The sequence below is a fragment of the Calypte anna genome, chromosome 1 (genome assembly GCF_003957555.1).
Source record: "Calypte anna isolate BGI_N300 chromosome 1, bCalAnn1_v1.p, whole genome shotgun sequence".
Lineage (NCBI taxonomy): Eukaryota > Metazoa > Chordata > Aves > Apodiformes > Trochilidae > Calypte > Calypte anna.
In genome coordinates this window covers 11,957,685-11,973,507 of record NC_044244.1, presented here as the reverse complement: position 1 = coordinate 11,973,507, position 15,823 = coordinate 11,957,685, and the positions used below count along the sequence as shown (strand labels likewise).

Here is a 15,823-nt window from a genome sequence, read left to right as displayed (position 1 = left end):
TCAGGCTGTCGGAAAAACAAAGTTGCTAGAAGCTATTTTTTTAAAACAGAGAAAAATATACTATGTAGTGTTATCAAGAAACAAAAAAACCCAAAACAACTGTTTTACAATACTTTTACAATGAAGGAAAAAGAGGCAAAATCTCTTATCAAAAGCAGCAACCTTTTTCAGGGATAATGGATTGCTCTGATTTTGATCTACCATAATAAGTCAAAACATATAATTATATCTAAAGTTTGCAGCACTGCTTTGGGACTATGAGGGTTTGCTGCAGACACCATACAAACTACTATGAAAGGTCCTGAACTGCTCTAGTTTTACCCTTATACAGAGGTGGGACCATTGACACTCAAAACACAAAAAGGAATGTACAACAAACTGTTAGATTTTGCCCAGGATACTTAATTGCAGACATACATTTCTGGAACCAATGGTGTTACCTCCCGCAACATGGAAATTAATTTTCAATCTTGCACACAAGTATGTAGTGAGTATATTTATGTCTTACGGTTTAGAACCTTTTACACACATTTTTGTAATTGTACAGACTTTCCAAACTTACCTCCTCTATGGATAATCAAAGAAGTTTCACTTCCAACAGGACATTCTTTTAGTATATCCACTACTTCTGCATGGCTCAGGTTCTGTACATTCTGCTGGTTGATCTCAACAATGAGGTCACCTTCACACAAACCAGGACATCCCTGAATGTCTAGAATTTGCTTCACCCTCTGTCCTGTAGGACTGTCTGCTATAGTGAAGCCAAAGCCCTGGGCCCCTTTCACAATGGTTAAGGTCATGAGTTCAGCTTGGGTGGCCCCAGAAGAAGCCATTGATACATTATCATCATGGGCAGGTGGTGGGAATGTGCTATCAAGCTGACTATCTGCTGGAATGGAGTGCAAGGAGTGTGGTGGTCGATCTGTTACATCTGGAACAGACTGAGAAGTCCTAGATATGTATTCCAAATAAGTTTCATAGTTATGTCTTCCATTTACCACTACCGGAGGCCTCTCCATTACTGCAAGGGGTGGCACCATGCTGTTGGCAGGATCTTCAGGATCAAAGGGCAAAGGGTATCCACGACATAGCACCAAGTTGACACTCTGACCAATAGGAACAGACTGGAAGAGTTTGACTACATCTGCGTGAGTATGTCCAAGGACACAAACTTCATTAATATAGACAATGACATCACCTAGAAAGAGAAGAAAAAAACAGTGACATCAGTTACTATAGATGCAGTGCATTTTTTTAATAAAATGAGATAGAAATTTGCTATAAAATAAAATATAGAATATCAACATGCTGACTTAGATAATGGAGACAAGAACCTAATGTTTGCCAGCAAATGTAATACATACAACCATAATACTATTTATTTTCTGGGGAAACCCACAACTGGAGAATTAAGCTGGATCCAGACATACACATTTTCCTGAATACATTTCAGTGTAGTCCACAGATTACTTTTTTATATGATACACTGGAAGCTTATTTTGAGGGCATGTTATCTTGGTGATGAGTGAAAAGGAAAAAAAAAAGTACCTGTGGACTTAAGAATAAATAAATAAAATAAATAAGGATGCAAGACTGAGCACGCATGTACATACATAAGGGAATAATTTTTGCATAGATTACAATGTTGACAGTTTCCTATTAAATATCATTACTTGCTATCAGACATCCAGGAATACCACAATGATTTCCTATTGTAGGCATGACCTAAACTGTATCTTGCATATTGTAGAGATGTTTAGTGGTATTTTGTTGTAGTCATGCTGGTTCAAGGACAATGACAGGACAAATTTTTTAGGTAGGTATAGTAAATGTTTGTTAGAAAAATCAAGACAAATATCTGATAATTAGTTTAATATTTCCAGCTAAACCAGTTGGTCAAATAAACCTTTATATCCAAATTTCATCTCATTTATAATACAAAGCTACCAGTCAGAGAATATATGAAAGCAGAATACTTTATGTCAACAGGCTATTTATGGGTCTCCATACTGATCAGGCAACAACCAGCTTCTCTTACTGAAAAGTTCAGAAATAAATTCAAGTTCCTTCATTTTTTCAGAATGGATCTATATAATTATATCTCCAAATAATTTTAATGGTATTGCTAAGGTGCATATTAAAATAAAAATGCATAATTGGTACAAACAATATTCAGAATAGTTTGATGACCCAAAGTCAAATTCCACTTTGATAAAACAGTTTGGATGTTTATAACAAACGAGAGGATGTTTGGTTAGAGAACTCCACAAGTTAAAGTATTTTTCTAAGGAAAGATTATCTTATTATCCTATGCCATTAATTAGGAAGAAATCATTTATACAGACAACACTGTTAGGTGCCTACAATCTGCACAGTTTAATAACTGATCAATCATAGCATAATGTTTTAAAATGGTATTTCAAAATTTTACAATAAATGAGAATTGTTTAGGGTGGATGAGGTGCTTTGTGTGCAATGACTTCAAGTTTATTTATGAAATTGCATTATTCAAGCACTTCAATTAAAATGAGCAAACAGGAAAAAAAAAGCACCACCAAGATGCCAGCACAAGGGCTGCCTCTGTGTGACAACAAACGGCAAAGGCTGTTTCTATGTGAGAATGAAATGGTCAATGCCCACATGCTCATCCTGTCTAACAGCCTGATGCTAATTAATTGCATATGCACAAACTGTGATATAGAGAAGGATTTCTTCAGAGGGGAAAAAATGTTAAGAGAGCTTAAGCTTATGTGAATATTATTCATAGAAATCTTAGGAGCCACAAATGCCATATTAAAAGTGCATCATCAATAGATCTGAAACTCTAAGAAAAACCAGTAAGGTCACTTCATAGGCAGACCTGAAATAATCCAAACGCTTTTGTCTCAAGCAGCTGAAAATAAAACAGTTTTCAAAAGTCAAGATTTAAAAGAGAAAAAGAATGTACTGTACTAATTTGTTGTGGTAATGGCTGCAATTCATTGTGATTTGCTCCTGCCCTGGTATAGAAAGCTCTTACCTGTATTTCCATCCCTGGCTTCTGCATTAGAAGTGAGGCTGACACTGCCCACAACTGGTCTGATCCTGTGGAACTGAGATCTCTTCCATAAATGCTCCTGCTTCAGTTCCTTATGCCTTAATAGTGCCCCTGCAACTTTTTAATCCATGCAGTCTTTATTTCCCTGAGTGCTGGCAGTGCAGATATGTGGTGGGAGGAGACCAATCTGTTTATTCATCCTCTCTTGGAATACTTAAGCACAATGCAAAAGCAATAATACATTTTTTGTGTTGGGCAAGCAAATCAGCCTGGTTTTACTCCTTTGCTTTATGCATTTGCACTGGACTAGCTATAATATAACACTGAAACCGATGCTTTTCATAAATCAAAAAATCAGATAAACAATTTGACATTGCATAGGTCCCCAGTTAAAAAAAATTAATTTGTACACAAGGATTGCAGATATAGGCCAAGTACTTCTTTCCCTCCGTCATTTAATAGTCAAAACTGTGTATTAGAAGGTCTTGGGTAAGAAGTCCTTCTCCAAAGAATGACTCTGCATTATCCCTCAGAAGACAGAAAAAAAATCTTCAGCATTTTCTGAACAGAAATTTCTAAAGGTCATTCTGGTTTCTGAGAAATAACACGAATAGCATGTCTAGGCACACTCTGAAATCATAACTCACTCTCAGTTGGACCATTTGGGACCCATAATGCTGGACTGTCAGATGGAGAACATACAGCTGAAGGTTAAGAGGAGTGGGGAAAAAGGCCTGAGTTACTAAGTTGAACTCAAAGAAATAGCTGCAGTGGTGTTGAGCTGGGAAGACACAGAGTTTCAGATCAAGAGATGTGAAGGAGGAATAAAAAGGGTTGATTTCAGAAATCTTTCAAATAAATCTCTGGACTGTAGGAGTTTCACCAAATCTAACTCTTTTGCCAGGACAAGAGTTTGTCACTGCTGATACACCCAGCATTTGGTAGCAAGACAGAGACAAGTTCAGAGCATTACAGAGCCAGTGCTGTGCTAATGCAAAGTTCAAAACCTCTCTATTTCAGGAAAAAACCCTGAAAGGTTCTTGTAGCATCTTTTCTGCTTGTCCTACTGCTTCTAATAATAATGGTTGCATATGGACGAGCCTAACAGCGATCCCCGTTATAATTCCTGCCTGGTTTTCTGAGCAAGACATAGTCTGCCTCCAGAAATCACAGTTTTACAATGAGTGGGTATCTTTGAAGTTATGCAGAACATTTATGTTAAGCATCAAACTTTCCTTGGCTTTTGGAATTAAATATACTAAAATGATGGGAGCTTTCTTATAAAATGAGGTTGGAAGGCACCTCTGAAGGTCACCTTGTCCAAACCCTCTGCTCGAAGCAGGGTAACCTAGAACCAGTTGCCCAGGATCATATCCATATGGTTTTTGAGTATATTCAAAGAGGAAGACTCCATAACCTCTCTAGGCAACCTCTTCCAGTTCTTGGTCAATGTCAGAGTAAGAAAGTGTTTCACAATGATCAAATGGAACCTCCTGTGTTTCAGTTTTGCCCATTGGCTGTGGCCCTATTGTTGGGCACCAATGTAAAAGTCTTCTTCCATCCTCTTTCTACTTTCCCCTCAGGTATTTACATACATGGGTAAGATTCCCCTGAGTCTTCTCTTTCTCAAGGCTGAACATCAGGTGCTCCACTCCCAGTTTCATCTTCCTCACTAGCCTGTACAACCTCTACACATGCCCTACCAACCTTGTCTTACTTGAGACTGTTCAGGGTTGAGAGAGACCAGGAGCATAGAGACCCAAATGAGACTCATATAAGTGTCTGGTTATAGATAGATAGATAGATAGATAGATAGATAGATAGATAGATATAGATAGATACTCATCCTGTTCTACATCTCAAACACAAACCCTGTCACAAGAACAGATTCTGCTGTCCAGCAGCCGATGTCCAAATTCAGCACTGAGTCAAAGAATGTTAGAAAATACTGACAACAATGAAATATGTCAAACTGTCTTACAATTACCTCTGCTTTGTTTAAGGGTCTTTCATTTAAGTAGACAAATTTAGGAGCATAGGTCTTGAGGGCAAACTAATAAAGTTTGCTGACCACTACTTATTTTGTCATGTAATGTTAAAACACTCAGTTCTTGAATACTTGGTTAAAGGTTGCATTTTGTTATCTACACATTTCAGAGCAAAAACCAGATCTAAGCAGTCATTATCTTTTGTTGGTTTAATTACCGGTAAAGAAATCTGTGAGCTTCAATATCCTCCTCTGACAGATTTTTACATTTCTCTCTACCAAAATGTTTTGCAGAGTTAAAACTGACACCCTGGAGATTTTAAACAAGCATTACTTCTGAAAAAATACTTTTTTTACTCTTAAAGTGCTTGATCCAAACACAATATGTTTTAATTACAAAACTAATTTCCTTACAAGTTACCTAATGTTTCATGTAATGCTACCGGTTCTACTTCCCTCCTTTCTGAAGAACGTGCATTTTTCCATGCCTACAGTAACTGTTTCTGCTGTTTATATTACCCCTAGTATGTCTGTAATACACCTTGCACTAGAAGCTAAAGTTTCTCCATTTTCTTACCCATGTTCCCACCATTGCTATTCAAACCCTTTGCTTATTTCTTATATAATTCTTATTCCTGCCCGGAACTTGTTACAGTATCTCAGTGAAGTGAATTGCCTACTGGATTGCCCTTATTATTATTTAAAATTCTTGATTTCCAAGTCTGAATGAAGGAGGAAAATAGAGTAGATTGTAGTTGATTTACAGTCACTTTCAAAGTTTAATAAAAATGCCTCCATCATTTCTGATGGGTTTTGTTTCTTAATATCTGTGCTCACATGCTTAAAATGTGACAGAATGCTGTGATTTGGTGTAGGGCAGAGACAGCTCTGCTACCCCCCTGCAGCCAGCACAAGCTGTCAGCAAGGGAGCTAAAAACAGCCATGGTTTCACAAGTCAGCACAGTAAGCAAATCAGATCTGAAAGACTCAGGCTATATTTTTTTCCTCTGCATTTATAGCCCAGGTAAACTCTACTAACTTCTCCAGCATTACTTATTCCCACTTGGATTTCTCAACCATATACTCTAAATTTTGCATCTGCATACCTTGCATGAGCTTTGGAACTAGCAATATGTAAATCCTTAACTGCTGAAGCTTTCCTCCCTTCACCTGCCCACCCACACTATCTGCTGTCATTACCAGCTATTTCTGTCACTTCTCAGCAGTGACCTTGTCTTCTCTTTCTGCAAAGTGCTGCAATGTTGCTGGCACTGTAGTCTATTAATAACATATTCAGAGGTGTTAGCATGTGTCCAGTACTGGCATATGAAACACAGGGATAATTTTAATAAAAATGTCATGTAATTGATGGTTATGGAAGAAGTGAAGATTTTTCAGAAATGAGATATTTTTATAGGTTTATATGCAGTTACCTGTAGCAGCTCAGACAACCAGTGAGTGAAAGACTATTTAGTTAAACAGTAGCAGACAAATTATACTGTGAAACTTTGAATCTCAGCTTCCTTCCACCTGCCATAGGTGTTCATTCAGTATGTGAATAAATATTTTTTGTTATGAACTGGAAGAAACATTTCCTTAGATGTAAAATATTTCAGAGGGTTCTGCTTAAACAGAAATCCTCTGGTTTTTGTACTCTGGCTTGCCACAGAACATTGTAAAATAAATTTGGCTCTTGCTGTCAATATCTGCATGGCATAACTTTTACAGCCAAAAGAGAAAACCTAGGACCCTGCGGGTATCCAGATTTATTTATTTATTAAAAAACCCAAAACAAAACAACCAACAACTTGGCCCTACTTTTTTGTTATTACATAATTAGCCTTACTTTTAAAATAAGAAGTACTGAATTACAATAAATTCTTATAGATTGCAGTGTAAGATAACTACTGAATATTAATACTGAAATACTTAAAACACCTGCCAAGAAAATTCCAACATTTCTCTTAAAAAGGAACATTACATTAACTGCTAAAATGTAAAGAATATAACCTGGGGAGAAGTATATGCATATAATAACCACAGCTACTGATTGGAAGAGCTACATTTAAGATTGACCACTTTATTATTAGCTTTTTAACAGCTTTCTCTGATAGTACTGCAGCAGTCACAGCAAAATTAAAGGAGGTGCTGGAAGACATAATACTCATATGCTTCTGCACGGAGAAAAAATTTCACTTGCTGTTATGTGAGGACACTGAATAGTCGCCCAATAGCTCCCCCTCCCCCCTCACCTCCCCTGAATGTCTGTTCAGACTGGCATGGAAGAATTTCTTCCTTTCTTCCTAATCTTCACCTTGTATAGAAAATTTTACCCATGTGCTGACAAACTCTGCAAAGCTGACAGGTAACCACTATCCACAGATTCTCCTTTCACTGAGTGGACTCTGGGAACTGAAGTTCAGGGGAAAAAATCAAGGTGGTGAAACTTATTATTTTCTAAATGTGACAAAAAGTGAAACAAAAAATATTTTCTAGGCATTCAGACACTCAGAATAGCATTATATAGGCTTAACTTTTCCTCATCATAAAACCTGAGCAACAGATGTAAATCAGCTGCCTGTCATATTTGAAAGTGTGTAATTCTACAAAGCATCATTGTAGAAGTGGTTAACTTTTTTCTCTCTCAACAAGAAAGACTTAGAGTTGCTGGAACAAGTTCAGAGAAAGACAACCAAGCTGCTCAAGGGTCTGGAGAACAAGCCCCATGAGGAGAGGCTGAGAGAATTGGGATTGTTTAGTGGGGAGACCTTATCTCTCCCTATAAATACCTGAAAGAAAGCTGTAGGGAGCTGGGTGTTGGCCTCTTATCTCAAGTAAATAATGTGAGGAAATGGTCTGAAATTGCACCAGGGGAGGTTTAGACTAGATATTAGGAAGATTTCTTTACTGAGGAGTACTCAGGCACTGGAATGGGCTTCCCAGGGAAGTGATGGTATCAAAACCCATGTAGAGCAGGCACTTCAGGACATGTTTTATTAGGATGGTAACTTACTTTTATTTATTTATTTTTCAATTTATTTTTATGGGCAAGGTTGACCGTTGGACATGGTGATTCTTAAAAAGTCTTTTCCAGCTGTGATAATTCTGTGATTCTTTGAACTTGGGCTAAAATCTGCCTCCATCAGTGCAAGGACTGAGTACTCTGGCTCTGAACTTGATTTCCTGTAGAAGGGCCCACAGAAGGATGTGACACAGACACGTGTCTGCAACTTTACCCAAGAATCAGATCTGTTGAGTAAGCAGGTGCCATTTTTATACAATCACTTTTTTAGAACCCATTTGAATTCTACTGTGACCCAATGCACATGTCTAATTAAAAAGCTGTTTATTCAAAATTTTTGTGCTTAACCAGCATTTATCATATAATTACACCCAGACAGATGTGGATTAGTAGAAGAAACTATTTACATTTTATTTCTATTTTGCATATACTGGTAAAAGCTATTTAAATAGAGGCATTTAACTTTTTTGGGGAGGAGAGAAATAAAACACAATCCAAAAAAATATAAAGTCTTTGATTATTTGCTGATCCAGTAAACATGAAACATTGCAGAGTAAAAATGTAAGTAAAGTAATAGCAAAAGAACACTTGAATTAATGCTGCCTATAAAGTGCCAGAGAGAAGGCAAGTTTTCTTCCTAGCTAGACAGTTATTCACTTTCCAAGCATCTGAAAGCAAAGCATGGATGATAAAATTGCCACTTTACAAAAAAGTAGTTATTTAAAAGATAAGTGATTTGGAGGCAAGACTGCATTTAAAAGAAGAAAAAAAAAAGTCCAATTTTCGAGGCAGCCTTTTATTTACAAATTATGTAAGGCTGTTCTGCCTGGGCTTTGCTTCCAGGAACTACTTGCACATCCTGAAATGCCTGGTGTGAATAAACTGTGTGACAAAATCCAGTAGATCTCAAGCACAAGATTAAAAAATGTATGTCATGTTTGCGTAGCTATTTGGGATCACTTTGAAAGATGTCACTGTGTGCAGAGGCTCATGTAAAAGGGAAACCCTTTTTTTTCTTCAGAAAAAGGAGGTCAAAATTTACAACACATTTGCTTTTGTATGCACAACATTTTATTTCAGAACTCAGAGCATCACATTTATCTAGGTAACAGCTCCCAAGAGAAGGAAAGTGGCCAGCCAGCTTCCTGGCAGCCTAAAGGCATAAGAGATGGCACAGCTTCATGTAAATACCAAGCAGCCCCTGTCCCTGACTGGGAATCCTGGCAATGTGCCTCTTGTCCTCAGTGGAAGACATTTTCAGCAGCACATCATTGCAACTGCTAATTCTTGACACAAACTACTGGGAAAGAAAGAGGGAGATGGATGAGGCAAGAAATTAGATGGAGCATTTACAAAAAGGCTGCAGCACAAAGACAAATGAATTTATATGTTGAAATATGTATCTAATGGAATTTTTAGCAATATGGAGTCATGTTTTACTTCTGAATGGAAATGGTTAATAGAGCTTTTTTCTTTGAGAAATGCTTGCATCACCAAATAGTTAGGTGCTAAATTAGTACTTCCTGAAAGTAACAGCGGTTGTTGTATGTTACAAACTTTGTGCAAAGACAGATGAGTAGGATTAGTCTCCTTTTTAAATCTACAGATGTAAAGCTGGAGAGTTCATTTTGATTTTAGAGGTATTATGATTATTATGATTATGATACAGGTCATTCCCTGTATCTGAAGTGGGGTGTGGGAAAGCAATCTGCGGAGGCTTAAGGATTCCATGTACGCATCAATATGATTGCAGGAAAATCGTTTATTAGCAACTTGCACTCACTTTATATAGAGGAGCCTTGTTTACATCATCTTATCATGCAGGTGGCCTTATACTCCAACCACACATACCATTCTCACGGGACCTTCTTCCCACATAACTATTTTCCTCCTCTGTTGCCGATTAAGTTATCTCTTTCCCATTAGCTCATTCTCAGAAAGCCTCTAACTAGGCCTCAATAACCATTAACCCAATGTAGCCTAAATTGAAGTAAGTCAGGATTGCTCACAACCTGCATATCTCTGAACTGTTTCCCCAACAGTAGGGCAGTTTTATAACTCAGTAAACTGAGATCCTGATACTCAGGATCCTGATACTAAGATCCTGATTTTCATCATTGTTTGATCAATAGCCTGTCTTTATTGCTACAGTTACAAAGTGGGCTCATCCAGCTACCTAACTTCAGGACCTGACTGAGGACAGCAAAAACCCAATTTTGCTATCAGTCAGGTCATTAACTTCACTTAAAGCTAGGACTAAAAATTTTGATTTGTGGATTTTTTTCTCTGGCCCACATTCCCACCAATCTGAATGGGAGTTGCCAGCATTCAGCATCTCCAAAAATCAGTGTGTGTTTTTCAGAGGCAAACCATGGGTGTGGAGCCAAACAAACTGTTCATTCATTGCTTTGTCGTAATTATTGGAGCATCCACTGTCCTGTCAAACCAGAAGTTCACATAGAGAAATACTCAAATCTTGCTTTGCCTCAAAAGCAGTCAACTGGATTTATACAGTCAGCACCTTCCAGAGACGGAGAGAGATACTTTGGAAGACGTTTGGATTACTACAGGTTAATGTTTTTATGCATAATTACAGAAAGGAAGTGTATATTTGTATCAAGCGGAATTTAAATGTATCAAAACAGTGAAAATAGTTAAATAAAATGGATATTTTAAATAGTTAAATAAATGGATATTTACTAATGTCTACTATCTCTAAATACTTCCCTGTATTTAAACTGGAGTCATCTTTGACTACCAATTGATTAACAAGTATCCCATACACATGTATGACTAGTATATGGGTAATTTTCTTCTTAAGAGTCTCACAAAAGCCACTCAGCGTTTAGGTTGATACCCGTTTATCTAAGGTATTACCTTTGTTTTATCTCTATTGATAGCATAATCATCAACCATCAGAAGTTATCTCTACTCCAGAGACCTTCTCACATAATTTCTGTATCAAAAGATCTACCCAGTAGTTTTCCAGTCATGTATAAAATTGCAACTTGCTTTAAAATTGTATGGCAAAAGAAATAGTAGAGGTTCTCCTGGTTCTCTCAGATTTTACTGCATTTTTCCAGGTTAATAGAGGGTAATGTATTATTAAACTGACCTTCCTTCCAAGCAAATGTTATCTTAATATCTCTAGAGCCATATTCACTGCCAAGCACTTTCAAGGACAATATATTTTTATTCTTTGCAAAACAATTTAACACCTTCACAACTGAATATGCTATATTTTCCAGCTCATTCCTGAATCTCACACTGAGTCTATACTGCAAAATTAAGTTTGCATGATAATTTTTGGTGAAGATGAGGAGGCAAAATCATTTAAAGAATTCCCACCAAGCCCCTTCTTTAAGACTGCACTATAATGCACAAGAAACTCCAACCTTGTAATTGCTTGTCAAAGGCCACTTTTCACCCTTACAGCTGCACAGCTAAGAATCACATTCTGCTTTTATGAGAATCTCCCACTATCTATTCGACCTCCTTGTATGTCTCATTCACCTTCTCTGTTTTATTTTTTGGCTCACAAGCTTTGTGTGAGAGAGGAGAATTTGCAGTCCTTTTATACAGTTTATATCACTGTGGAGATATAGGGCTTTTTGTGAGCACCACTGCAGGACAGATTCTCCATTGTTTTCCACTGCAGTGTAGGGGTTCAGATTAATGCCTGCATTCCAATGCTTGTAACAAGATAAGCTGCAATATGGATACATCAATTAATGTTCAGTAGTCTGATCTCAGATTTTATAGATCAAAACAGGCATTAATCCTCTGTTGTGTATGAGAACACACCATATCTTCCTCTTCAGAAAAGAATTTATTTTCCCGATGTGTGAATTAATTAATTTTTTTATTAGCTAATGAATCAGAGTAAATTAAAATGGGTTATTATGAGTGACTGTGACCCTGCATCAGACTATTTGTTCAGACTGCACAAGCTGTCTCACAGTATGCCTGCCATCTCCTAACGCTTACACTGTGAATCATCCCACAGGTGGCCTGTAGTTAAAAGCTCTTCCCAGAATGATCATTATATCCACTTTTTCCTCAAAAGGCTACCACTTATTGTCATCTGCTTCCACAGAATATTTCTGTCCTGCTCCTGAAAAAGTAGGTGATACCACCTCTCTTGAGAATGTATTGATTCTGTGTCAATTAAAAAGTTGAGAGCAAGTTGTGGTGTCCCATCTGGTTGGAGATAGTGACCATAGTGACAGAAGGCAATTAATGGAAAATTTATCTCAAGCATATTTTATGCACAACTTATCCTTATTTGATCAGCCTTAGAGAACAGTGGGGAATGGGACAGACATTGCACAAACTTCCTTGTAAGAACTGTCTGATGCATGAAAAGGGCATGAAATATGATGTGTGCTGGGATACAGCACATTGGAGACAGGAAACAGCTAAGGATAAGAAATGGATGAGTGTGTGTGCTGTGGGATACAGGAATGGCAGGAGCAGGAGGAATTTGGGATGTGAATACCAGGAGCAATGTGCTAGAGAGAGCAGAAAGGAAACCAACGTGTGCTGGATGCTTTCTTCTTCCCTGTCTTATGAAATGTCCTAAATGTCCTAACGTGTAAGATCCCCATCCTACTTCAGGAAGGCACAAAGCATCAAGAGTCTATTGATGAATCTTGCTCCAACAAGTAATGTTGCCAAAAAAAAAAAAACAAAAAAAAAAGCAATTTGTATTAAAATTAAAATTAGTTTGTGGTGGTTTTCTTTTTTGCTTTTTTGTTTGGGTTTTTTTTGGGGGGGGAGGTGTGGTTGGTTTGTTTGTTTTGTTGTGGGCTTTTGTTGTTGTTTTGTTTTTTTCTTTTGTTTGCTTCTTATGACAGTTCAAGTATCAAATCATTAATTTTTCAGGCTTGCATAGACACAATGCTCACATTCATGCCCTGCCAAAAGGCAATATCCAGACAAAAACTCAAAAAACTTAGTAAGGTGTCTACTGTTATTATAAGTGATTTTTAGAAATACAGAGAAATGACACAGTCACTAACTCCAAAGGGGATTAAAATCAGAGGAAACTCCCCTAAGATTAAAATAAGAAACTTCAAACAATTCTAGGTACAAAAATAGCAGTAGAGCTCTTTTTGCATTTAATTCTTACTGCTTTTAGTATAATCAAGACACAGGTTCATGAGAAGGCCCCATAATTGTCCTTATGACTCAAACCAAATCTGAGTCTGCTGACACTAACAAAACTGACATAAGTATAAAGAATATAATTGTACCAGAAATGTTAGTCATACCTGGGCAAATTAATTCAGTTATTGTTTGTCTTTTGATCTAAGGGATTTTACAATGGATGTAGCAAGGAGAATATACAACTGTTCATAGGACAATAAACCAATTTGTAAAGTAGAACAAGATTTTATAATAATTGAAAACAATGTAATAAATTTTATAATTATGAATCATATTTATCATTTTGGTTTTTCCCAATTTTTATTAGTGAAAGTTTATACGTTATTTTTCAAATTAATACTTAGAATCACAGCATTTGCACACTGGTAGTCCTTTAGCTTTTCTCAGAAAGGAATCACAAAATTGTTTAGCCTTTACAAATTTCACATATATAAATATGAACCAATAAATCAATGTATTTAATGTCTAATGAACATGGAATACTGTAAACTACTACTAAAACATTAAGACTAGATCTTCAGGCTTAGTAAATAACTGGAATTATAATTAAACACTGTGATGAAACTAATGCTGAACAGTTCTGCTATATTATTTCCATTGAGAGTGAAACTATCCAGTCTTTTCACTATAATTTCAAAAATGTGTCTCATTACCCCACATGAGAGAACTATGCTAGAAATACTGCTAGCGTTCTCATGGCAAGGAATACTCTGATTAACCAGAGACAGTAGAAGTTCATGCAGTGAAAAAATTGAATACTATGCTGTTAATATTTCTATAGTATACTTACTAGCAATACTTGCAAGAATTATTTAATATACAAGGGATAATTAATGTGAAATGCTTCTCTGTATGCTTATGTACTGCTATATGATAATATAAAAGAGAGGACATTAACTTTGGTGTTTGCAGTGACCATATCAATTTTCCTCACTGTCCTCTGAGATTTATTGCAACGACCTGCAGCTTAAATGCTGAATGCCATAAAGCATTCATAATAAACTAACCTAAAAGGTACTTCTGGAAAGCAAAAATATGCATATTTTCACACTTCATATAGGTTCAACTAGCTTCAAAAAGAGTAGTGATTTAGAAAGAGAAAGAGTGGTCCATCTTGTCTAAGATCTGGACAATGTCTTTTGGGTTCTGAGGCAACCTTGAATCTACATAACTGCAAACATAGTAGCTTCTCTGGTGCAGTATTTCTGATAACCATTGGTGGTACATTTTCCTCCAGCTGTGATCACTTGGGGTTGAAGGCATAGGACAACCTTTTCTCTGACAGTGTTGAGATCATCTGCCTCTATGCTGCTATTAGAAAGAGCTCCATAGCTCCAGAGATCCCTTGAAGCCAGCCTAGCACAAGTGGGCTTGAGATAGTGAACCTGATAATACCATTTAAATGACATGGAAATAAAAAAGCAAATACTAGCAGCGGTGGAGTGAGAAACAGTATGGTGTGCATTAAGTTTAGGGTAAATCCCTCCCAGATCTGTGCTATTCTCCCACATGCTGGCCAAAGACACTGAACAAACACTGCATTTGCACAGTGCTTGCCTTGGAATTTGCACAATTTTACAAAGATTATGTTCCCCAAACTTATTCATGACTGTGTCCCAGCAGTCAAAAAATGATGCCATGATTAAAATGGGTAATGTCAAAGATAAGGTTTAGGTCCAGATCCAAGTCTTCTACATGTGCAGGGAAGAACTGTTTGCACATAACAGATGTGATTCTCCTCCACTGGAGTATAGTGAGGTCTTACGTTGGAGTCTAATTAATTTTCTTCCCAACTTGGTTATTACTCACTCTTTAAATTTCTTCTACTGAGGCATTCTCCTCCTCCCCTCTATAATGAAAGATGTAGGTTTGCCTGTGTGGTTATTCTTGTGTAGTTAAAGGGAATATGCTAAACCATGACTGTTTACAATGTCTAATAATATATTATTCTTTTTCACTTGCACAAATAGAATCCACTTGGGAAGGATACTCTTGAGGCATAACAGAGATTTGACTACCTGAGTAAGACCCATATGTGCTCCTTTACCAACAAGATCATAGAATCACAGAATGCTTAGGGTTGGAAGAGGTTGCGTAAGACCAGGTTGTGTAAGGTCTCATTCAACCTGAAACACCTCCAGGAAGGGGGCATCAACAGCCTCCCTAGCTACCTAGGCTCTAGCTGGTACCAAGGGAATAACCCTACAAAATACTAGTGACAGTGTTATGAATGGTATGAGTAATGACACTCTGCACATCTAGCACATCTTTCATTCCCATACAATCACAATGGTGTTTCTATTGAACTATACATGCATCTCTCCCTTACAAAAGTGAAAGCACTGTCAGGTTCCCATTATCACTGCCTCAAATTTCTCTTCTTTCACTTTCCCACCTCTTTCTGCTGTTTGTTTTCTCTGAACTGCCTCAGTGAACCCCCTTCGTTTTTTCTTGGGCTCTTTCAGTCTTTCACCATTTTTCAGGAACCCCCAGCTCAGTCCTACCAGCCTCTGCAGAGCTGATGGCTTTGAAGGATTCAAAAGTGTGATTTCAGGGCAATCATTATCAACTGCTGACAGCCTTTGCTTACTGAGATTTTATTAATTTT

The 15,823-nt window shown here is 37.2% G+C and overlaps 1 protein-coding gene across 1 annotated transcript in view; it reads right to left on the bottom strand.

Annotated features, from left to right (window-relative positions):
- Positions 1-15,823, bottom strand: part of MAGI2 (membrane associated guanylate kinase, WW and PDZ domain containing 2) — a 694,450-nt gene that overhangs the window by 112,804 nt on the left and 565,823 nt on the right. Inside the window, exon 10 of the mRNA XM_008493015.2 lies at positions 563-1,198. Within this exon, the coding sequence (XP_008491237.2) occupies positions 563-1,198 (636 nt within the window). The remainder of the gene's footprint in view (positions 1-562; positions 1,199-15,823) is intronic.